Source organism: Lepidochelys kempii, chromosome 9 (genome assembly GCF_965140265.1).
Source record: "Lepidochelys kempii isolate rLepKem1 chromosome 9, rLepKem1.hap2, whole genome shotgun sequence".
NCBI classification, from domain to species: Eukaryota; Metazoa; Chordata; order Testudines; family Cheloniidae; genus Lepidochelys; species Lepidochelys kempii.
This window is the reverse complement of record NC_133264.1, coordinates 32,190,173-32,216,075: the sequence shown is the minus strand read 5'-3', so window position 1 is coordinate 32,216,075 and position 25,903 is coordinate 32,190,173. Positions and strand designations below refer to the sequence as shown.

At 40.4% G+C, this 25,903-nt stretch overlaps 1 protein-coding gene across 4 annotated transcripts in view; it reads left to right on the top strand.

The window, feature by feature from the left end:
* The window catches only part of PLS1 (plastin 1), an 83,785-nt gene that overhangs the window by 23,191 nt on the left and 34,691 nt on the right, over window positions 1-25,903 (top strand). For 2 of the 4 annotated variants that reach the window (XM_073359778.1, XM_073359782.1), the window contains 3 exons: window positions 14,964-15,072; window positions 19,935-20,098; window positions 22,665-22,794. In XM_073359778.1, coding sequence (XP_073215879.1) covers window positions 15,003-15,072; window positions 19,935-20,098; window positions 22,665-22,794 — 364 coding nt within the window. In that variant the 5' untranslated portion in view covers window positions 14,964-15,002. Of the gene's footprint in view, window positions 1-3,359; window positions 3,487-5,262; window positions 5,310-14,963; window positions 15,073-19,934; window positions 20,099-22,664; window positions 22,795-25,903 lie in introns of those variants that run through there. The other 2 variants (XM_073359779.1, XM_073359780.1) reach the window with 2 other exon arrangements.

The window sequence follows — 25,903 nt, the reverse complement described above, 5'->3', positions numbered from 1 at the left end:
GGCATGCTTTATTTTAATTTAATCTCAATGTCATGGGAAAATTGAAGTTAGATTTTGAACAAAGATCTTCCGTTTCAGTAAAGAAACTAATAACCAAATGGGTTACCTCAATGAGCATTTCCTAGTCTGGTTTTTGGACTCTTTGGACTCACACAAGGCTAGAGCTAGGAAACAAAAGCAGAGATCCCCAGGGTCAACCTGGGTTAGCCCTAAAAGACATTCGCTGCTGAAAGATTACTATACCTTGTGAAACCATAAGCTATAACTTATTTTGTCTATATATGTTACCGGCTTTAACCTGCAAATAATTCATTTCTTTTCCCTAGTTAATAAATCCTTAGTTAGTTTACTAAAGGATTGGCTACAGGTATTGTCTTTGATTTGAGGTACAAATTGACCTGAGGTAAATGACTGGTCTCTTGGGACTGGGAGAAACCTGAATATTTTGTGATTTTTGGCATAAGTGACAATTTATCACTAAGTCCAGCTTGCCTAGGTGGCAAGATAGACTGGAGTGCCCAAGGGGACTGTCTGTGGCTCCATAGTGAAACTGTTGTAGTGGTTCAGGAGTTCACATTTGTTACTCTGTTTGTGAAATCTTGTTACAGAACATACACCAGTTTGATGTGTCTGCCTGCTTTCTGACAGTCTGCCCTGCAGTTGGCACTCATGGTCATGAACCACTTCAGGCAGCATGACATGGTGCTTTAGGTTTAGTTAGAGAGATAGCTTGTTTCAGTTTCCTGGGCGACTTAGGGGTTCAGATTTTGGCATCCTATGCTATGGTGGCTGCACTATGGACCCATTTCCTATTGTTTCAGTACTGTGTATATGTATGAAAGCACTAGTACAGCACCTGCCTTCCCTCTATCCCAAAGCTCAGTGCTATGTGTGTTACACTGGCACAACTCACTTCCACTCTATACCTTGCTCGTAGCTCTATGTCTTTGGGAGTAGGGGCTGGGGCTCGGGGTGGGGGAAGGTTACACTGGCACAGCCCTCTCCTCTCTACCCAGTCTAGTGCTGTGTATGAGAGTTACTGATGTGATCTCTCTGTCACTGCCATGTTTTGTGCATTTCTTGATGGATTTCCCATTCAGGGTGCCCCCAACAAGCGGGAGCAGATATGGAGAAGGCATGATCCTATTCTCCACACGCCTTCAAAGCAGGGGGATCCATGGCAGATGGGGATAATGGGGGAACTATTGGGAATAGGGTATTGGAAGAAATTGGGGATTGCTGCAGGTGTAGACTGTGGAGGGGGAAAGATTCTGGAAGAGGGATTGGTGGAAGGGCAAGAGAGATCAGCACAGCCTGTATGGGTAGTCGGGGGAAGAAGGGAAGGCCTCGATGTATGGGGGGGTGGGCTGTGGAGGAATGTTGGGCAGCTTTCCCTCTTCTGCTCTCTCTCCATTAGCTTCCTGCATTCTGTTCCTATGTCCCTATTCTGTCAGTCCCTTTCCCCCATTGTGTCCCCTTTCAGCCCCATTTCTTTCCAGTCCCTTTACCTGCCTGCGAGCAGCACACAGCACCTGTCACCTCTTAATTCCCTCATATCTTGGGCTCCACATTGGCCAGACACTCACCAGGGGATGAGTGAGGGGAAGCAAGGAGATTGCCTAAAACCTGGCACCACAGTGGCTCCCCAGCAGCCAGGAGAAGGAACTTTAGCTACATACCTGTGTGACATCAAAGCTGGGATAAGGGCGAATGTGACCAGGCTGCCAAATGTATGAGTGTCAGGCAAGATGCATGATGTTTGGCAGCCCTTCCCTCCACACCCTCTGTAAGTGGATGAATGCTGTGTATATTGGGGTGTGTTATACTAGCACAGCCATTCACAAGAGCAAAGACCAATACTGAGAGCTGACAGTCAGTGGGGCTAGAGGATTTCTTAGTGGGTAGGTGCAGGAGAGTTCTGCTTGTTTGAAGAGACAAGGAAACACCTGAGTAACCATACTTAAAGTATGGAGGAGTCTATCCTGGGGAAACAGTGACTCTGAAAAAGACTTGGCGGTCATGGTAGATAATCCACTGGACATGAGCTCCCAGTGTGATGCTGTGCCCCAAAAGGGCTAATGTGATCCTTGGATGTATAAACGGGATCATCAAGTAGGAGTAGGGAGGTTATATTACCTCTCTATTTGGCACTGGTGCAACTGCTTCTGAAATACCATGTCCAGTTCTGGTGACCTCAGTTCAAGAAAGATATTGATAAATTGGAGAGGGTTCAGAGGAGAGCCACAAGAATGGTTAAACGGTTGGAAAACATACCATACACTCAAGCAGTTATATCTATCTAGTTTAACAAAGAGAAGGTTAAGAAGTAACTTGATTACAGTTACATGGGGAACAAAAAATTGCTAATGTGATCTTCAATCTATCAGACCAAGTTATAACAATATCCAATGGCTAGAAGTTTGAAACTGGAGAAATTCAGGCTGAAATAAGGTGTACACTGGTTGATGCTGATGATTATGAAGAAGCATTCATTTTTATTGTAGTACTTTTGTTGTAAACTCTTTGAATTAGGGATCATTGTTTTGTTCTGTGTTTGTACAGCACTTAGCAAACTAGATTCCTGGTCTATGCCTGGGATGCCTAAGTTCCATCACAATAGAAATAATAGTAATAATCAGTTACAATAATTATTGATAAATAATAATCTTCCTATTTGTAGGTTAAATCAAATTGTGCTATAATTGTTCATTTATGTAAGCTGTCAAATTTAGATTTTATAGGTAAATTATAATGCGTGTTTTATTTATAGTCAATAAAGTATAATCAAATTTTTAAAAAAACGGACATTTGGTCTATAAAGGAGACATATTACCTATTATGTGCCACATCTGTCCTGATACATACCAACTGAAAATAACTGAGATTCCATCTGTGGATCACCAACTACTGTTAGTCTTATTTTAGAGAAACCATGAAAGTTAATCAATATGGATTTGCAGCTAGTGATTTTGAGCTTTTTCTTAAAATTTCCCCCAGGTAACTCTAATTGTGGTAGCAAGAAGGGGGAGCCGTAATGCTGATGAGGTGCTGGCAGCCACAGCCTTTTTTGCCATCCTGTTACCTAAACTTGCAGTTGAGCTGGGATAAAGAAAGTGGGGGTAAAAAGCACTGGTGATGCTGTATAGTATGTATAGACTAGAGCTGCCACATTAATACCACCAATGGGGCCACATCAGAAGTTCAGATTCTTCCTACATCTTCACTTTCATTTTCTTTCTCTGCATTTTTACTGACATAGGTTAAATACCACACCCACAGACTAGGTTGGACTTTTACCAAGGCAAAGGTCTTCTATGATAAAATCGAGAGTACGCAGAACCTTTAGCAGACTCTTTTTTTTCAAACATTCACTTTGGGGAAGAGTTATTTGGAGTCTTCCAGTACAAGATTCACAGTTGATTTGATTGATTTAACATATATCTGGACAGTAATTTCCTGGTGGTGTTTAGTTGTCAACTAATACAGGTATGCTAATTAATTTATCTTTTTATAGCACAAACTGTTGAGGTAATGGTTTGGGCCATAATCGCGCTATTATCTATATTGGCATCTGTTCATCAGGGAAGGAGATTGCAGGGGCACAAATTTGTTAGAACCTGGCTTGAGCTGGGAGTTGAAGGTGCTGCAAAGAGCAATTGTAGCTCAAAAAGTGGTCAGCACCAACCAGGAAGGGGTGCAGCCAGGGAGTTGGTTAATTACCATAGTGGTGATTTGCTGTGGCACTTCTGGACAGGAACTAATTCTCCCTCCCTCCCCCCAGCACAAGAGACCTCACCAGCTTCAGTCCCTCTATCTTACTATCATTCTAACCGATATTTTCAGATTATTTACAGTATCAGTAACCTCATAATGTCACAACTTCAAAGTTTTAAAGAGGCATGTAAATGGTTCCTGATTTTGGTATTTTGAAACTGCTTTTAAAGACCTGTATAAATCCAGGAGCTTTATACTAGCATCGAGTCACACCAAATTCCTATAGAACAATGGCAGGATGTGACGCACTGTTTGGAGAAATAATAGTTTTACCTTGTGCGAAGATTCCCTTGCTGTCCTGAAGGCAATATACATTATTCATATTACCTGTGTGATCTTAAGGCAGCTAAAATGTCTGAATTATGCACCAACTAGGTGTGTAAACTGTAGAAGTTACTGCTTCCTTTCATAGCAGTAAGTTGCATAGTGTTTTTTGTAGATATCTTTTTTGAGACCCACATGGACTACCTATCATTATTTCCTACTACTCTACCCACATTTTCACATACAGTGCCCCCATTTCTATGGACAATGTGCATACTAGCATATCAGGGATTGTTGTGGGAGGAAGGAAGAATGGTCCAGTGGCTAGGACTCTAGTTTGCTTTCCTCCTCTGCCACTGACTCTCTGCTCTCAATTCTAAAGTTCTGCTCCAGTGGCTCCTGGCAGCCAGGAGGAGCAATTTCATGGAGAGCCTTCCCAAGCACCTGCTGTCCTGGCATAGAACATGCTCAGTGCAGATAGAATCTTTTGAGAATTTTGCTGCCACCTTCTAACAACATCTGCTGAGTATGTGCAAACAATGATTTTCAGAGGCTTATTATAACTCAGCTAAATTTGGATGGACTTTCCTGGGGATAGCAGTAGGTACATCTGATTCCAGAGTGACTTTCCAGCCACACTCCAAAGCATAGAGGTGATAGAGCTTCTCAGTGAAACAGTTGTAGTAATTTTCTTACTTTGGAAAAACAGTGTCTTTTCCTCTAACCCCATTCTTAGGGACAGCTAAACCACTTTTGCTGAAACCTTTAACAAATTCAGCCTAAGCCAGACACCCAGCATGAAAAATTTCAGCTCAAGTGGTTAAAATTTGACAAAGTTATAAGCAGTTGCAAACAGGATCTTATAATGCAGAGTGTTTAGACAATCTTAACTGTAGTCATTGCTACCAGCTCTGCCTGTAATAATAATTCTGAAAGAATGTTATCTTAAAGTTGGCCTTGCTGCAATACCCAGCCTTTCTATTTCAGTGTTTTCTTACTGATGCTGAATACAACAGTATGCTGAGATCCTCTTGAATGATGTATGCTAAGGAAAATGTGTGAAGCTGATACCACTGGTGAATTTGCATAGCTGTTCTACGTATTCAGCAGGCAAAGGAGACTTGAGGCGTTTTGTTTAAGTGAAAACTAGCTTTTAAAAATGATTGTTTGCCCTTTTGTACAAATTGGCCTGCTTCTGATCTAACGATCATTAATTTTTCCTAGGACTGATTCCAGTAACTAAAGTGGAGTTGCTTCCAGTTTATACCAATGTAAGTGAAATCAGAATCAGGTCCATAAACTGTGAGCTCTAATTTAGAAAGGTCATTGTTTGACTATACTAATTCTTGACCCACCCATATTTACTTTTAAAGGTCATGTACAGTACAATGGAAAATGTTGATCAAACAATGCTGAATAAACAATGAAGAACTCTTGTGTGTGAATTCTATAGTCAATCTCATACAGCACAAGAAATAAATTTTATTTACAGAAAATACATTTGTCATGAATCATCTTAATTAATCTGGCTAATTCTGCTTCCAGCAGAAACCAATACATAATGCTTTGGAAGAAGGAGAAACATACCAACTCCCACACCCTCAATAATGTATCTGTCTACTTTCATAATGCTGTACATGCAACGGATGGGAAAATTCCATGTTTGATGAATTTATATCTTGAAGCATCAGATTTGATCAACTATTATTGCACTGTTTTTCAATTGCATTGAATATCTTCTTGGTCTTGTACTATGAGACAGAGTAAAAAAGTAAAAAATAAGCTTATGCCCAAATAAATGTGTTAGTCTCTGAGGTGCCACAAGGACTCCTCATTGTTTTTGCTGATACAGACTAACACGGCTACCACTCTGAAAAAAGAGGAGTTTGTAAAAAGAGAAAAAAGAGGAGTTTGTCAGTTTGTACTCAAATGTTAAATAATTGAGAATAATGTACCTTAATTGTGCCTCTGCATCTCCTTTTCTATCAACACTCCTGATGTTTGCAGTCTTTCATGTATAAATCCCAACATATATCTAATAGCTTTCACTGACCTTTTCAGCTGTCTTAAAATTAATTGATCAAATTTTGATGTACTCCTTCTAGGGTAGGGATGCCATTGAATAATATATTGTTATATATTTATTTTTTGTGTGGTTTTCTCTCTTTTTAAATGTACCCAAGCATCCTACTTGTTCTTTTAAGTGCAATTGTATTCTGGGCAGATATATTCTCCAAGGACACCTATGATTTTTCTTCATAGCACTCAGTGCTAAGATCCCATTCGTCTACGGGTTATGAGAGCTCAAGGAATCCTTTATTATGTGTATTATTTCCAGTCTAAATGACATCTGCCACTCTGATGCCCAGTTCCCCCAGTGTGTTTAAATCCATCTGAAATTTCTCCAATCTTCAACAGTTTATACTAATTGAGACTATTAAGTTGTTATCAACAATGTTCATAAACTCGCTGGCTATTTTTGTCCTCCATTTATGTCAAAGAAGCTGAAAATTTCAGCCCTAAAAACTGAACTTTGCCATTTATAGAATCCTATTGGTTGGTATGGATCTCCAGTGACTCTTCCGAAGTAATTCATCCTTCTGCATTGTGAAAGGATTGACTTAGCTGACCTAAAACATCCTTTCCCATTGAGTATCGTGTCAAGTCTTGAATAGTTCCAGTCAAGCTACCTTTGTCTGTAATCTCTTTGGAGCAGGAGCCTTGTCGTCTTATCTTTCTGTGATGCAGCTGCTGGTAGCACACTATTATCTCTATTTGAGTAATAAAATAGTGAGAATTCTGTAAGTTCCTTGGTAACTTGTTCCACTGCCTAACTCTTCTCATCGTTCCCATGCATTTTTACTATGTTTAATTAGCATTTCCCTGGGTGCTGCTGCAATGTAGTATTATTTCCTGTTCTATTCTCATTGTCTAAAGAGAATAACTGGCGTCGGTTCTCTTTGCAAAATTCCTTTTGGCTGTTTAATAGTGTTATGTTTACTCTCATCTCATGCATTATGGTGGAAGCCCACCCCAGACTAATGGGTAAAGCCACTGCCCTCTTCTCCTTCAAATGTAACCTCAGGATTCATCTGCAAAGTGGCTGGAGGTTTGGGAATTTTTGCTTCTTTATGATGTACACAGAAGGCCTGAAAGATTTTTATTTGTTTTTCTTTCTAGCCAAGTTTTTTCTGATTATTTTTTATTATGGAAAGAACAGGAATAAGTCCAGGCTTCTCTGGTTGTGCTGTAGGGCCTCCTGTAGGATCTCTGGGATGTGTACTGTTACAGAGGCAGCAGAAGTTTGCTTTGAATGTGGGAACAGAGATGCATAGAGAAACCTGAACATCCTAAGCAGCATGCTAATCCTGGCGAGCAGAGAGTCGGGGAGCATAGCTCTGTTTGGGGATCATGGGACAATTAGGGTGTAAGGGCCACACCAGCCACTCTGGGTCCTCCTCTTGCCTCTCTCCCCAGCAGATGCAGAGCCCCACTGGGCCTGAGAGCATGAAGCAGCTCACTGAAGAATGACACAAGGGTGGAAACAGAGATTGGCTCCCACAGTATTTTCACTATGGGAGCACTAACCTCCACTGCTCCCTCGGTTCCACTGCTCCTGTACTGGTAGCTCTGACAGGGGTGCTGAATCTTTCACAAAGACTTACTTAAAGTTAAGTAGACATTAACAAAACCAAAACAGAGTTTTAAACATTAAACAAAATCTTTTCTTCTGTTGATTGCTCCATTTGTACTTTCTTGGCACTTGTGTCACTGTTTCACTAGCTCACCGATTATCAAAGGTTGTCTACGCTGCAAAAAAAGATCCACCACAGAAAGTCTCAGAATCTGGGTCAACTGACTCGGGCTCATGCTGCGGGGCTAAAAGTACCACTGCAGATGTTTGGGGCCAGGCTCTGAAATGCATTGAGTGAGGATGGTCTCAGAGGCTAGGCTCCAGACCAAGCCCGAACATCTACACTGCTACTTTTAGCCCCGTAGCATGAGCCTGTTTCAGTTAACTGGACTCTGAGACTTGCTGCCACAGGGTTTTTTTGCAGTGTAAACATACCCATAGAGTCTTCCAGACTACATAGGAACTAAGTTTCTCATGTAAAAAACTATACAACACTCTTTGAAACAAAAATTCTTATTTGTACACTACATAAAAGCAAAACAGGGCACAACCCCTCTTTTTTTTACTTTTCAATTAGATTGTAAGGTTTTATTGCATAGACCTTGTCTTCCTGTAGGACAGTGCCTAATACTGATCCTCATCAGGGGTGAAACCCTGGCTCCACTGAAGATAATGGCAAAACTCTCTGACTTAAATGTGGCCAGAATTTCACCCTAGAGCTTTAATACATATATTTAATGTAATACACATATTCAATACTAATATTTAATTTGCATGGCTCCCCACAGCACAAGCTTACTCAAGTTTAATGTAAAATCCGTCTGAAAACTGGTTTTGTAATGATCTCACTGCTGGCTAGGAGAAACTGCCTTTTAAAGGAAAGCATAAAATCTCTTGTTGAATCAGACCTGAGCTTAATTAATAGAGATTCCTGTTTCTTTTGACTCAAGAGAAGTGATTTCAGAAAGATTGATCTGTGTCTGCACATTCGTTTAAATAATCCTAAGTCAACAGAAATACGGATGCCAAAGGTTAAAGTAAAATAATATTGTACTAAACCATAAAACAGTCTCTGTCTCAAAGCCTCAAAATACAGAGACAGAAGCCCCTCTGTGCCTTTTGTAAATACCAATAACATAAAATGTTCAATACTTAATTTAGATGCTGTAATTTTTCTGCACAACATTCATCTTGAGAATTATGTTAGCCTGCCTCCGATTTGGAATAGGGAGCATGCAAAGCTATAATGAGGAAGATTGGATATTTGCACCTGGCGTAGGAGAGGTGTGTCTTTAGCAGCAGACAAAAAGAATAGTCACAAAAGAAAATGGGCTCTGCAGGCAGCATATGTCATGTCCATTATAGTTACAAAGGCAGCTTCTGCTTGAAAAGCAGGCAGATGAATTTGAAACACAGGCTAGGGCAGAGCTGGAAAAAGCAAATTGCCAATTGCCTGCAGGAAGAGGGGAAACTATTGGATCCTCTTGTCAACTCACAGCTCTGTTTTTTTCTGGCCGATCCAATAGTGGGTGAAAAAGAGAACAGGAGGTGCTGTTTGGCCTCCTTACTATATCCTCAGCTGTCACTCAGCCAAGGACACTCCAGGAACATCAGGGAGGCACCAACAGCACTCTCAACCATATAGGGACAGCTCCAGGAACCACCACTGCGGGGTCTCCCCCTGTGCACTCAAGCCACACTCTGGGTGCAGGGTACAGGCAGAAGAGCTTTTGGCCAGGCCCAGTGTGTGTCCATTGAGTAGAGTGGCCAGGATTTCTCAGAAGGGGACATGCTTCCTGGCATAGGCGCCGATTTTGTGGCTGCTCCAGGGCTGAAGCACCCATGGGGAAAAATTGGTGGGTGCTCTGCACCCACCGGCAGCTCTCCACCCCAGCAATTATGGTCAGGACAGTCGTTTCAGGAGCAGGATTAGACCATCAAAGCCAAGATTAAATATTTAGCAAGCCAGATGCAGAGAACTGCAACACCACTACAACACTACGTTAACCAGTGGTCAAATCTCAACAGAAATAATTGCTCACAAGTTTATATATATGATCATTATTGGCTTCACTCTCTTGTGTTCATAATTTGTGTTCTATTTCAGATTAATTGTACCCTCTGATTCCTGATATGTAGGTTACATGAGTAACTAAAAATAGAAATCTGTGTCCTTGAATGAAACAGATAAATAAGATCAACACAAGTGATCGGAGTCACACAGAGTTGCCAGCTCTCACTGTTTTAATCCCATGTCTCACAGTGTTTGGTGCTCTTTCAACAGTCAGATTATAACATGAAAATTTCATCTTTCATGTTTTTTTAAGGAAATTTCTAGCTTTCATGGCTGCAGAGAAAAGCTTGAAAACATGAACTATGAAGATTAAAAAACAGAAAGGAAATTAAAAATCATTAAAATTTAAAAAGATAATAAATGGTTATTTTTAAGACAGAAATTATTTGGGGGGCTCTGACTCATGTTTTTTGAATACTTGGAGTTGGCAATACTGATTAAGTCAATACGATTGCTCACATGACTAAGGCGTGTGAGATATGGCCAGCTATCTGCAGTATAGAGCTGTCAGTCTTTCTTTCTTTTGGCCCTCCCAACATCCCAACACTTCCAGCTGAGTGTTCCTTCTTCACTAACTCAGCAGATTCTTTCTTAGAGCCTATGGTAGGTACCCTCAGTCATTGCATTATTCCATTGACATCAGTGGGGGAATTGTATATAGACAGGAATAGAATATGGCCTTGAGCCTCCTGCACTAGAACTACTGAAGCAATCAAACAAAAAAACCGTAGCAGTTTAAATAGACACTGCAGCTACCGTCAGGAAAAAGTACTTAAAACTGATGAGCTTTTATCCTTAATTATTTTTTGTTAAATAAAGGGATAGTAAGAATACATATAAAAATATATAACATATAGATAGGTTAAAATAGCCCATAGTCTCAGATGGAGCCATGATATGATCACAAGAGATTCTATAACAATTTTTGTACAATTGCGGTGTTGGATGGCTAAGTTCTATTGTCCTACCTAAATGCCCCCTGAATATGATATTTTTCATATTTTTTTAAAATATGTATTGGAATCTACCTAATCCGTTTTTATTTTTTTTCCAATATGTGTTCTGGCTCCTGTTTCTCCTGATAGATGCTATCAGTGTGAGGAACATATTGACAAATCAGGCCAGCAGTAGGAAAACATGGCCAAGCCGAACACAAGTATAATAAATAAACAAGAGACAGAACACAACTTGGCCTGAAGAGGTTCAAACAGATTCCAAAATATATTTAACATTCCCCTGCCCCCACCCCGAACTCCCGTAAAATGTGAATATCAGGAGCTCTGATGTTCCACCAATTGGGGCCCAAAGGTGGAGCTTTCTATCTGAGCTGGGCTTCAAGGAATCCTGGTTCTAAATACCAGTAAGCCATTGGGTGGAAAGGCAGAGCCTGGTGACCCTCTGGACCCTCTGGACCCTCCTTTTCTCATTGGCTGGTGGGTGGGGAGAATATACTGCATTCTGTTGTAGGGCGTATCAGACTTTGATGTCACAAAGGTGGTGTTCTTGCAGTGAGACAACTAACTCACAATAGTTACCTCACTGTAAAATCCTGAGTGGAGACAAGGCACTTGTAGTGTTTATGGTGAGGTAGTTAGGTGAGGTCACCACTATACCCATGCTGACCGTGGTTGAACTTGTCTAGTTTATCTGTGATAAATCTGAAGTGCCTTATCTCCACTCCCAGATAGCTAACACATCAGTTATTCTATAGTAAAAAGACACCCTAGTTGGCAGAGAAGACAAAGCCTCAGTGGCCTCTCCTTCATGCATTCCTCTAGCTTAGCAGGAAGAATCTATCTAACTGTTCTCAATAGGCAGAATGCCCCATGGAACTGCTGCTACTGGCTACCCGCACCCTTATGTGATTGTGGTTAACCAGCCACAGTCTGGACATGCAAACTCATTCATGATTGCTTCTTTAATGAGAAAACAGAAAGCAGGATGGGGAAGAAATTTAAGTGGTTAGAATAGGAGAAGAACTTATTTTTGTGAGGAGGATTTTAGATTGACAATAATGTTTTATATAAACCAAATTCTGATTCCTTTACACCAGGTGATTTGTATTTATTATTATTTATATTACAGTAATACTTAGAGGGGCCCCAGTGTGCTAGGTACTGTAAAAACTCACTGTAAACAGACTATTGCTGCCCTGAAGAGCTTACAGCCTAAATAGATAAGACAGATAAACAGGAGGGGGAAATGGAAACACACAGTTGTGAAGTGATTTGTCCAATAGCACACAGCAGTTCAGTGGTAGATCTGGACATAGAATCCATCTCTCCTGACTCTCAGTCCAGTGTCCTATCCATTGAGCCACATTGCAGTTTTGAGTAAAAAGTACAGTTTAGGACATTAATCATTGTTTTTGTGCACCTGCAATGGAAGTACAATTGCTTATAGCAGCTCTGAATTTGACGATTATGATGCAAATCCTGGTCCCACTGAAATTAATGGGAAGATTGCTAGTGACCTAAATAAAACCTGGATTTGACCCTTAGTGCATTGCAGCCTTGATGTACTGGACAAGCTCGACCAAGATACAAATCTGTCATTTTCTGGCTTTTTTCTTTTAATAAAAGTGAAGATTCAATATTTAGCTGCAGGGACTGTTGTGAGCTTTGTGCTGGAGCTCTAGGGACTGCTAACAGGTGCATGTAAAGAGCATAACAACAAGAGGATGGGTGGTCCAAAGGCCTGAATTTGTGTGCACAAATGGGGCTTGTATGCTGCACAATTGCAGGTACAAATATAGCCTTGCATATTGAGAGAATGGGATGAGGTCCCTTTGAAAACGTGGCCTTAAGAACAAGGGTCTAAATTATCCCTTTTCATGTTAAAATCTATGGGAGGGGGCTCAATGGGAGGAATTTTCAGGGAGAAATGCTCACAGAGTTTATCAGTCCTTCCCTGTGAGGATGGTGTTTGGTCTCCCATGGAATTGGCTATGAGGCCCACCCCAATGTGACGTTCCCCTCTGGTGTTATCTGGACCGGTGATCTGCTAGGTCACTCCAATCCTTGACTCTGGGAGCCAGCCTTACCCTGCACTGCTGTGAGAACCTCCGCTCCTGGGCTGTTCACGCACAGCCTCTGGCATGTAAGCTGTTCCCAGCTACTTGTAACCAAATGACACTCGCCAATATCTCCGGTACCAGACACAACCCTAGGAACCTTCGTCTTGCAGTGCCCAGTTATGCCCACTGGATGCTGCAAGCTTATATGAGTTCGTCAGTTTAACAAAGAAATTGGTATGTATCAGGCTTATTATCCCAAGGGGAACCTCTGACACACTTCAAACCAAATGCACTGCTTCAAGTAGAATAAATAAACAAATTTATGAACTATAAAGATAGATTTTAAGTGATTATAAGTCAAAGCATAATAAGTCAGATTTAGTCAAATGAAATAAAAGCAAAACGCATTCTAAGCTGATCTTAACACTTTCAGTGTCCTTACAAACTTAGATGCTTCTCACCACAGGCTGGCTGGTTGCTCTTCAGCCAGGCTCTCCCCTTTAATCAGTGCTTCAGTCGCTTGGTGGTGATGGTGTCTATAGATGTAGGTGGAAGAGAGAGAGAGAGAGAGAGCATGGCAAATGTCTTTCCCTTTTATCATGTCCTTTCTTTCTTCTTGGCTTTGCGCCCCCCCCCCACCTTCAGAGTCAGGTGAGCATTACCTCATCAAAGTTACAGACTGACCAAAGGAAGGGGGGTGACTCCCTTAAGAGTCTAACAGATTCTTTTGTTGCTGTGAGGCTGGGCTGGATTTGTCCCATACTTGCCCTGATGAGGTGTGAACTGCCTCTCTGCTCTTGGAGAGTTTTTGTCTGGGCTTGCTTTAAGCCATGAGGATACATTTTCAGCCTCATAACTACATACATTAAATTATAACCTATAACCTTACTATAACATTATTGTAACAATTACTATAACATCACGATAACAACCATGCTCAGTGCATCATGAGCCTTCCAAAGACACCCAACGTGACAAACTTTGCATTGGAGACCACATAATCATTTTATAAAGATGAACATGGGAGTGTAGGGTGTTCCCCCGAGGTACAGAGCATCACATCCAATCCCTAGGGAGCCTCAGGAGTTCAGGGCCTCTTTAGCTGCCCTGATCTATGGCAAACCCGGTGGTACCTGGTAGGAAGCTTCATTGGAGCCAGGCTACCAGGAACTTCCCATGTCTGCAGCTACCCCTTGAATGTGTTGTGTGTTGGGAAAGGGAAAATAATGAAGTCTCAGACTGTATTGTTTTTCCAGGGAATCTCCAGGGGGCCTTCCCCTCAACTGCCTCATCTTCCCCCATTCTTCAGTGTGAACCCCTGACCACACCAAGCATCTTTAATGGGGTCTGGAGCAGGAGTGGAATGGTGCTATGGAAGAGGCCAACACCCATCTTCCTCCATGCAGGAAGGATAGAGCTAGATGCAGAGGGTCCCCTGTGCATGGATATGGGGGGATGTTATCTGAATTAAGATTTGTTTTCACACAGCTAATCCTAAAGCCATTTTACAGGGCTCGATCCTGTGAATGCTGAGCACGCTGGCTCTAATTGCAACAAAGCACTTAAGCATGTGCTTAACTTTCAGGATATGAAACATCTCGTTGAAGTTAAGTGCTTTGTTGGATCAGGGTCAGAGTGCTCAGCACCTTGCACGACTGAGCCCATAGTGCCGATCATTGTTATACGTTGATATTCAGTTGCAGTTGGAAATGAATTATACTGTAGCCTGAGATTTCTGAAATTTGAGATGCCTATTTCATAATGAAAAATTGCTCAATGAAAACCAGGCAGATTATAGGTACATGTTTATACCATGCAGAGTGAAAATGCAGGGTGTGTGAAAATAGGTGTTGCTATTGTAAATTCGTAGTCATTGTTACAATAGAGAAAAGTGCTAGATGTTTGATATTCTCAAAAGTTCTATTCATAGCACTATAGGTGGGGCAATCCTGAGAGATTACTTTGAGGACATCCGATGAAGTGAGCTGTAGCTCACGAAAGCTTATGCTCAGATAAATTGGTTAGTCTCTAAGGTGCCACAAGCCCTCCTTTTCTTTTTGCGAATACAGACTAACACGGCTGTTACTCTGAAATTTGAGGACATAGTACCTCTTATGCCTATTTACAAGGTTCAGTGACTTAAGTAAGTGCCTGTTTGTAATTGATGCTTTATTATAACACTGATAATTTATTATTGCTAGGCATAAGGAATTAAAGACAATTGCTGTCTCTGTCAGAAGATGGAAAACAACATAACCACAATTTCTCGTGAAGAGCTGGAAGAACTCAGAGAAGCATTCAGTAAAATAGGTATGTTTTCTTGTTGTAAGAAAGTTGTAAGCTATACAGTTTCTTTAAAAACAATATCTTAAGGGGATCATGTAATGTTAAACATCGTATGTTTAAAAACACCATGTTTCCTCACTTGTGTTGCTAATAACCCCTAAGAATATATGAAAATGAAAGAATTTTCACACTATTTTTATTTATTTATTTTTTAGCACTAGCACTTTGTTGCAATGTTAAGGTTTTAAACACAATGGGTGAATGTTTAAAAGCAAAAAAAATCCTATTTTAGTTGATCTAAAGAAGACTCTTGAAAACTTTTATTTTAGTATTAGGTTTTGGGCTAAAACCAATTAACAATTTCCTTTTTCATTTGGTTACAGGTTTTAGTGGATTAATAACTAGTTCTCTTGCACCAAGTTAAATCTGATTTACATTTCTAAGTAACCTGAACTTTGTGATCCTTGATCTTGTCTTTGTAGAGAGTAAGTCATGTTAATAAATAACTAAGTATAACTTCATATGCGTAACAGGGTCTCTGCAGCTAAAGTCTAAGGCTATGGTCCCAGAACAGCTTAGGTCAATATAATTTATGTTGCTCAAGGGTGTGAATAAGCCACCCCTCTGAACAACATAAGTTACGCCAACCTAAGCACCGGTGTGGACAGCGCTATGTCAGTCGGATCGCTTCTCCCACTAACATAGCTATCACCGCTTGCAGGCACTGAAGTAATTAAGTCGACAGGAGAGCTCTCTCCTGTCAGCATAGAGCATCTGTCTGCACTAGCACTGCACTGCTGTAAGCTCTCTGGTGTAGCCATAGCCTAAGAGTAAACATGTGTACTATTTTGTCCTATATTGATTGACCCTCATCTCCATACTGCAATTGGAATGCTGACAGACCCCACTCATTGATGGGTGGGATTGAACCAGGGATCTCTGGAGCTTAGTGCATGAGCCTCTACTGCATGAGCTAAAAGCCCTTAGCTAAGGCTGTAGAACAGACTCATTTAACTCTCTCTAAGTGGTCTCGGTGCCACTAGATGGGACCGAACACCACACCTAGAAGGTATGTGGGTTACATAATGTCTTTGTGAACATTTAAGTTTGTTTACTTTGTTTTCTGTTCTTTCTATTAAATATTATTCCACAGTTTGGATACTCAGAGTAGGTATCTCATATTCAGAGTCACACTAAATGGATCTGAAATGACCCTTGCTAATATACATGGATGAGCCTGAGACATTTTTCATGGATTGCTTGCTGAGCTGTACAGAGATACTCACATCCCCACAGTAATTGCAGGCACCTAAGGTTCTAGAGCCAATAATAGATAGATCCTTCCCTACTAACTGTAAGCCAACCAGGCCCACAATCGAAACTAAGGTGGAAAAAAGTTGACACTAAAATGAACATGATTTGGGGGTTTAGCAATCAAACATCACTGGAGAACTACATATTGGGGTATTTACCCATGAATTTGGGCCTCTCATCAGCACACCTTCCATGATTTCTGAGAGCAGCCATAATTACAAAGCACATGATTTTATAAAGGTGGAAAAGTAAATCAATCCACAGAATACAACAAATATGTCAGAATCTAGTGGCCAGGAATCAACCACATAAGTTTGAAGGAATCTGAGCATCAATTTTAGAAACAGTTAACTGAGAAACACACAAGGGCCAAGTGGCCAGTCCAGACCTCCTTCCCACCCTTTTCCCCTTCGTCCTCCCCCTTGACTCTTCCCCGCTTTTTTCCGTCACGGCTTTCATGCTTTCCCTCCCTGCCTTGGCAGTGTTGTCTCCCCCATTAGATGTGAATTATTGATTCAGATGATTTTACAGTTTAATATTAAAGTTGTTTTAAAAAGATTTTTGCATGTGTATGTTATGCTGTGTTGTATGTCACAGATGGCAATTTTAAATTTATAGTTTTTATTTTTTGTTTTTTTTAGTTTGTATTGATTTTGGCCAGTGGATACATTTAATGACAGGCGCAGTAACCATGCCCCTTGATTTATCCAAGCTCCCCCTGCATGCTGCCGTGGAGAAAGTTTCTAGTAAGAAGTGTATAACTTCATGCAGGAGAAAGGAGTTCCCCCTCTGCATTCAGTTTAGTGTACAAGAACATTTTGACAGGATAACTAATGAAACTGCTAAACTAGCACTTAGTAAACTAAAAAGATTGAGATTATTTCCATGGAGTTTAGTGCATGAACTCTGGACCTTTGAGACTTAACCCAATGTAATATTTATTAATTGATATTTTGAATAAATAATGCATTGAGGAAACAATGCCCAACAGCAAAACAATTCGCTGCATGTCGGGAAAGTGTTGCCACTAGCAGTGTATAAATGTTGCTTATGTAACAATGTGCTTGGTTTAAATTATAAAATATACTCTAATGCCTGGTGAAACCAGGTCAGACCCTTCATTGCATAGAAAATCTTCCAGTACTTTGTTATAGCATATTCAAAAGGACTCCCAACATGTAATAGTGTCCACTGGAAGCAGGAGGACAAGAGAATGCAGCAGTACAGATCTCTCACAACAAAGCTAGCTAACAGGTTAAACAAGGTCATTTTTAATATAATAGACATGGGCCAGATTGGATTTATTCTTCAGGGGCCAGTCTCACCACCATCATTAGAAATAAACAACAGATATAGGGCAAGAGACAAAATACAGAGGTCCAAATTCAGACCTAGTGCAAGTAGTTGCTACCTCTTTGAAACTGCTTGCATCAAGTCTGAATTTAGGCCATAAACTACAGGTATTACTGTATGCAAGTGACATCTTGTAAGTAAGAAGAGAATTAATAACAGACCATCCACTCTATTTGGAAGCTGATAGAGGATTTTGGCATAGTCTCAGGATATAAATTATACTAGTCAAAATGCAAGGTTTTTGCTATTAATAAGAGTTTGTGACCTTGCCAGGGCCGTCCTTAGGATTTATGGAGCACTATGCAGTATTATTAAACTGGTGTCCCTATGCCCAACAGCAGCCTGGGCTCACATGTGTATTTTAGATAAGGGTGGTCTTTTGAAGGATTTATTTAAAAAACTATATGTCTGAAGATCCAAGTATTTAAGGCTAAAGATGAATACTCAGATTGTGCATCTATGGAAGGATTTTTTAGAGATGTGATTTTATAATCTTCAGCAACACACTAATGAAATATTTTTAAAGCAAATTTTAAACTAAGGTCCTGTAGACTAACATGTTCTGAGTAAATATTACAGTAATGCACAACTGTTTTTGTCAGTAAATTCAGAAACTGACACTATATACCTGGGGTTTGGTAAATGCCTGTTAAATGGCTCTTTAACAGTTTCAATGTTGTGCTAATAGGTCTGGCAGTAAGTAAAAAGAAAAGGAGTACTTGTGGCACCTTAGAGACTAACAAATTTATTTGAGCATAAGCTTTTGTGAGCTACAGCTCACTTCATCGGATGCATACAGTATACATCCGATGAAGTGAGCTGTAGCTCACGAAAGCTTATGCTCAAATAAATTTGTTAGTCTCTAAGGTGCCACAAGTACTCCTTTTCTTTTTGTGGATACAGACTAACACGGCTGCTACTCTGAAACCTGTCACTTTTAAGTACTAGATCAGTGGTTCTCAAGCTTTTTTTTCGTGGACCACTTGAAAATTGCTTAGAGTCTCGGCGGACCATTTACTGATCTTTCCAAATGTTGTTTGTACAATTAGCTAACTATTGTAAAGTGCTTTCGATAAAAGCGCTGTATAAAAAAAAACTTAATAATTAACTTTTTTTGCTCTATAAATAAAAGCACACAACTCATATTTTAATATCAGTAGTCTTACCTATCTAATGCAAAGGATGTGCCCTTTCTCCCCTGCCGTGGCATCCTCTAAGCTAGGGCTAGGAAGGAGGGGGGTCTCTCCCCTGCCACAGCAGCCACAGAGCTGAGGTTGGGAAGAAGGGCCGTCTCCCCCCGGCATCCGCAGCCCTGGAGCTGGGGAAAGTTGCCTTTCTCTGGCCGCCGCAGCCCTGCACATCCCAAATTCCCCCCACCCCCTCTTCTCACTCCACTGCCCCCTCCCACCTATCCCTTATCCCCCCCAAGGCCACCACCTCACCTTACATGTCTTCTCCAGGGTCCCGGCACCTAATTAGTGGAGTCACGCCTGCGCGGCTCCACTAATTAGGTGCGTGGCCCTTCATTCTCTTGTGTGCTGCCACCGAGGCACACACTTCAGAAGGAACTATCTGTGGACCGCCTGAATGGAGCTCGTGGACCACTGGTGGTCTGAAGACCACATTTTGAGAACCACTGTACTAGATCCCCTCTGGAGGAAGACTCACCAGGCTGCAGCAGCCAGCTGTGGTGGAAGCCTGCAGGACGGGTCAGAACAGGGGTAGGAAGAGGCTGGAGGCTGAACACTGAGACCCAAGGGTGCCCCAAATTTTTGGGTGTCCTACGCAGCCGCATATGCTACCTATGCCTAAGGACGGCCCTGGACCTTGCTGTGTCTTTACCTTGAAAATTTAAGAAGGTGCCTAAGAAGTGTATAGCACATTTGGCCCTGGCCTCTAGGTGCTACCACAATACAAATAACAACTTAAACTGTACGGACCAGATCTTCAGCTGGTGTAAATCAGCGTAGTCTGTTGATTTCACCATATGGTGATTTACACGAGCTGAGGATCTAACCTATGTGTATTCCTTTGTGATTAATATATGTAATATATGGTACGTTCTCTGAAACGAATGTTGTGCTTCTAGTTGGTAATCTGATTTCTTACTTTCTGATCATTTTAGACCATCACTCTGCTAAAATGTTCCTTCCCCTTGATTGTTGCTTGGTACTTGTGTTAAAGCAAAAAATAATAAAAACAATGTTTTCATTTTACAGATATTGACAATAGTGGGTATGTCAGTGATTATGAGCTTCAAGATCTTTTTAAAGAAGCAAGCCTTCCCTTGCCTGGCTACAAAGTGCGAGAGATTGTAGAAAAAATTATAGCAGTAACAGATAGCAACAAAGATGGGAAAATCGACTTTGAAGAATTTGTATCGGTAAGTAAGACAGTCCTCTCAGGCTACCCTTTAAGACAGAATTATTTGAATTTAGTACCAGAAGGCTATACATGCAGTATGAGATAATTATGAAACTGGATTTTAAAGAGCATATTTTGTGACATAGTGTAGGTTTGCCATACAGAAAACACCACCAGGTCCTGTGTACAGTATGCACTAGGCATGCAATTTAATTATGCTACAGGGATGGAGGTAGGAAAGGACCGTTTCACAATATTTATTCAAGGGTATAGGAAAGTCATTCCTCCAGTACTGCTCATTGGGGTTCAGTGTTCTGAAGGACCACAACTACCCATAGGGCACTAGAAAACCAACACTTTGAGATTTACAATGTGTAGCATGAAATTCAATAGGCATTGGGTGCTTCACTCCCTTGGGTTCCTTTGAAAATCCCAGTGTTAGTTCTTCTCTAACATATTACATATTCAAGGTATTGTATAAACTTTGAAGGATCAGTTACCTTGCCTAATAGGAGATTGAACTCTCCAAAGTGCCCAGCATCTCTAAGATGATGGAGTAGGGTAGCAAAATTAAATTAAATTGCCGGAGAATATTTGAAGAGCAGCATATATAGTAATTATAAACCTTCACTGATGTGTGAATGGGAGGATAGTTATGACAGCATGACAGTTGATTGACTATTATGCAGCAACTGGCCACTCCAAAATAAGCTTTGTAAGAATACTAAAATCATTTATCTCTATTTTTTTCCCCAGTTCAATAACTGTTTTTAGCATAATCCTGGGAAATTGCTGTCTCCATCTACCCTTTTCATAAAGGAGCAAGCTTTAACAAATAACAACAGAGAAGCAGCTGGCATGCTGGTGCCACAGCCCACATAATGCTGATTAGTGTTGTCTGTTTTCTTGTGCTCCCTGTCTGTCTGTAGCCACCTGTTATTTCTTTTCTTATATTTAGATTGTAAACTCTTTGGGGCAAGGACCATCTTTCTGTATGATGTTTCTGCGGTGCGCAGCCCAGTGGGGTCCTAAAAATGGCTGGAATGCCTAAGCACTACTGAATATAAATAAATATTTTAAATGGCATACAATTTTTACACTGCATGACCTGTTCTCTCTAGCTCTCATTGTGGTCTTTGGGTTCCAGTTTTGGGAATAGAGTATAGAACCATACCCCAAAGAACGCTCCAGCCCAGTACAAAGAAGCACCATATTATTTCAAAGGAGATGTAAAACTGTGGTCCTGATCTCTAAGTCATTTAAGATCCTATGGTACTATTCATAAGAGTAGCGCATTAACTTGGTGTCCTTGCCAAATTCCAACTTTTGTAATCACATTCAGACTCTAAAATCTCTCTGCAGTTTCAATTAGATAAAATATTATTTGCTTCTGGTCATATAGGTCACTGTACTCACATAACAATGTAGTTTTTCCTCCTGTTTCAGTGCTGGATAAAGTATCCCTATGTGTGTCTGCTGGGATCTTTCATAAGATGAGATAATATTTCAAACTTTCTTTCTCCCCTTTACTGGCTTTAATTTGGGCAAGGTGTGAGAACTCAGAGCTGGTTGTGATAAGTGCCCTTTTCTGCCTCCTCAGAGGAAGCAGTCTGTGCCCCTCACCTTCAAGAACTGTCAGTTCAGCCCTTCCTTTAAACAAAGTTGGATTGTTATAAATTCCAGCCTTTAAATCCTGTTTGTGATACAAGATGCCTATACTATTGCGCTGAATCACTGTGCCATATTTTTAATCCGCAGGGGAGCCATAATTTTTTACATGGGTCAGTGGCTGGAGTGCTTCATTTGTGAGAATCAAACAGCTTCAGACTGATTATTTTTTGCAAGCAAGCAATTTTTGCTTTGAATCTACAGTATTGCAGCTGTTTATATGAATAAACAAGCAATTTGTTACAATTTGCTAGGGTATGTTGGCATTTCTACTGGAAATTCTAATTTGCTTAGGTTCATAACTGAACCGTTAAACACTTGTGTATCAATATTGCAGCCCACATAGCACATAACTTCACAACACTTAGGCATAGCAGGTAAATACAGTACAGAGTATCAGTTTTATATGACAATTTCCTTATTTTGGTGGAAAGTTTAGTCATAATTTTAATGTTTGTGTTAGTATTTTGTGACTGTTGTGCATGGAGAGATGTACCAACTATCTCCCTAATAACATGCATCTCTGTAAGTGACATATAACATCCTAGTATAAGAAGCAAGACAAACTGAGTGGGGAAATATTAAAAATCTCTTTTCCCAAAAATGTCTTTGTTTGATTTAAACAGTGTTTAAAATAAACAAAACATGAAAATATTTGTGAAAAGATTTGTGGGTTGTGAATCTAATATTTGGAGATTAAAACATGGTTTAGTAATGCTAGAGTCTTAGCTATTCACAAAACCAGCAGACTTCTTATAATAAATATAATATAATATAACCTCCTTATATTGTACTATATCAAAGAAGAGAGTCAAAAAATTACCAATATTTCAATAGTTAGGTGAGTTGATAGTTTAATAGTCACCCTAAGATAATGATAATTGATTAAATGCTCTTTCTTTTATGTCCTATTCCAGGTTATTCATGAATTGAAAAGTAAAGATATTAGCAAATCATTCCGAAAAACAATAAACAAAAAACAGGGTATTACAGCGATTGGAGGAACTTCACCACTTTCCAGTGAGGGGACACAGCACTCTTATTCAGGTAAAACACTTGTCCTTAGCACTAGAAAAAAAGAAGAAAAAACATAATTGGAAAAAAAAATTCTCAGAAACAAACCAGTAGAAGGTGAACCTCTGCAGTGCAGATGCCAGGGCTCTGTTTTGTAGAGATTATACTGTTCAGTTTGCTTGTCACAGTTCTGTGCTGCTCCCAAAGGTAAGTCAGATTTCTTTGCCAGAGCAGAAAGTGGAAAGAGAAATCTGGTTACAAGGAAGAAAGAATTAAAAATAGAAAGCCTTTTGTAGCATGTTTTATACTAAGGTTTTGTGTTTGGTTTGTTAATCTATTCTGTGAACTGTTTTTTTTTTTCTTTTACACTCCTGTTGAGATGTATACAAGGGAACGCACATTTTCATTTCAATGGTGCAGAACCAAAAATAAAAAAAAAGTGCACAGTACATGTTGGAGGTGGGAAAAGCCTGTTAGATGATCTAATCTGTCTCCTTGCCAATGCAGGGTTGTTCACTACAGTATGTTTTTTCTAAAGCTTTGTTCAGTTTAGTTCTAAATGTACCAAACAATGGCACTTCAACCACTTCCCTTGGGGAGATTTTTGCACAGCCTATAAATTTAATACTTAGGAAGCTTTCCTCAATATTCAACCTACATTTTCTTTCTTAATTTCGTCCTAATATTTTTAGTTATACTTTCTTCACCTATGGTAAAAAATTCCTCTCTATTTGATTATTATACTCGCTAGATATTTATAAACTGTTATGTCCTCTGCTTAGTAGTTTTTTGTATATACGCACTTTATTCAATTCTTTTAGTCTTTCCCTGTTATCATCCTGATCATTTCTGTTGTGCTTCTCTGGACTCCCTGCAATTTGTCAATATCCTTCTGTTTATCAACACTTTGCCTTCATTTATCATGAGTTGCCAAATAACTCGCTGACAATATATGTCAAAGTAGGACTGTATGAGTATATAAAAGAACCTGGAGCTGTTCAGATAGCAAGGCACCTGTACTTTTCTACTTGGGAAGAGGAGGGCCCCATCAGCAATGATTTGGTTTTTGGTGTCATTTTATATGATGGAATGAAAATGTAATTCAGAAAAAAATACAGTTGAATGCATTACTCTTGTCCTGATAAATGTCAGTTCTTAAGGACATTGCATTCCTGGTTTTGTAAAACAGAACTTTTCAGACATCTAGGACGTAGTGTTCAAAGGGCCTCTGTTTTGTGTATATGCATTTATTAGTGCATGCAGACCCAACATTTGTGCATGTAAATAGGCGTTTGCATGTGTAGATCTTTAATTGTGCACCTATTTACCTGATGTGTACAATTATCATTTTCTGTATATAACTATAGGTTCTGGTTTACTGTTGTTTTGTTTTCTTGTTGTTTGTGTGGGTGTCTCACACAGCAAATGCAAAAGAGACCATTTTTAAAAGTAGGAAAATGTGATCGTAAAAAAAAAAAATCACAAAAAAAATGGGAGAGGAACTCAGGGGCAGGTAGGGTACCTGAAAGGATTTTTAGCTTTCTTTTTTAAAATTGACTAGTTTCTAGATTGATGGTTTCCATTTAGGGCTCAATCTTGCAAGATCCTGAGTGCACTGGCCCTGATCCACCCAAGTACTGAAGTGCATGCTTAACTTTATTCCCGAGAGTGGTACGACAGAAGCTAAGCATCTGCCTAACTGCTCTGCTGGATCAGAGCTAGAATGTGCCGCATCTTCCAGGATTGAGCCTTTAAACAGTAGATTATTTTTTGGAGTTACATAATGTAGGTAGTAAGTGGCAGTTTTGAATTTAAAGTTCCCTGTGATATTTAGAACCACAATTAAGATTCTACATATTGGACATGGATAATTTGTGTTGGCTGAGAGTTCTGTATGTGATAACTCTGTACTCTGTATGCACTGTTCTTATAGCATCAACTCCTTTGTTTATATCCAATGCTGTGGAGAAATATTTAAACTGTCTCAGGCCATGTCTACAATTACCGGGGATCAACGCTGCTGTGATAGATGCAGCAGGGGTCAATTTAGAAAGGGCTAGTGAAGACCTGTTAAATTGATTGCAGAGCGCTCTCTGGTTGACTCCGGTACTCCACCGGAATGAGAGAAGTAAAGTAAGTCGATGAGAGAGCATCTCCCATTGACGCAGCATGGTGTAGACACCGCAGTAAGTTGCCCTAAGCTATGTCGACTTCGGCTATGTTATTCACGTAGCTGGAGTAGTGTACCTTAGTTTGACTTACCATGGTAGAATAACAGGTTTCAGAGTAACAGCTGTGTTAGTCTGTATTCGCAAAAAGAAAAGGAGTACTTGTGGCACCTTAGAGACTAACCAATTTATTTGAGCATGAGCTTTCGTGAGCTACAGCTCACTTCATCGGATGCATACTGTGGAAACGGCAGAAGACATTATATACAAAGAGACCATGAAACAATACCTCCTCCCACCCCACTCTCCTGCTGGTAATAGCTTATCTAAAGTGACCATCAAGTTGGGCCATTTCCAGCACAAATCCAGGTTTTCTCACCCTCCGCCCCCCCCCCCCCCCCCGCACAAACTCACTCGCCTGCTGGTAATAGCCCATCCAAAGTGACCACTCTCTTTAAAATGTGTATGATAATCAAGGTGGGCCATTTCCAGCACAAATCCAGGTTTTCTCACCCCGCCACCCCCCTCCAAAAACCACACACACAAACTCACTCTCCTGCTGGCAATAGCTCATCCAAAGTGACCACTCTCCCTACAATGTGCATGATAATCAAGGGGGGGCATTTCCAGCACAAATCCAGGTTTTCTCACCCCCCCCACACACAAACTCACTCTCCTGCTGGCAATAGCTCATCCAAACTGATCACTCTCCTTACAATGTGCATGATAATCAAGGTGGGCCATTTCCAGCATAAATCCAAGTTTAACCAGAACGTCTGGGGGGGGGGTAGGAAAAAACAAGGGGAAATAGGCTACCTTGCATAATGACTTAGCCACTCCCAGTCTCTATTTAAGCCTAAATTAATAGTATCCCATTTGCAAATGAATTCCAATTCAGCAGTTTCTCGCTGGAGTCTGGATTTGAAGTTTTTTTGTTGTAAGATAGCGACCTTACTTCAATCTCTCTGGTCACG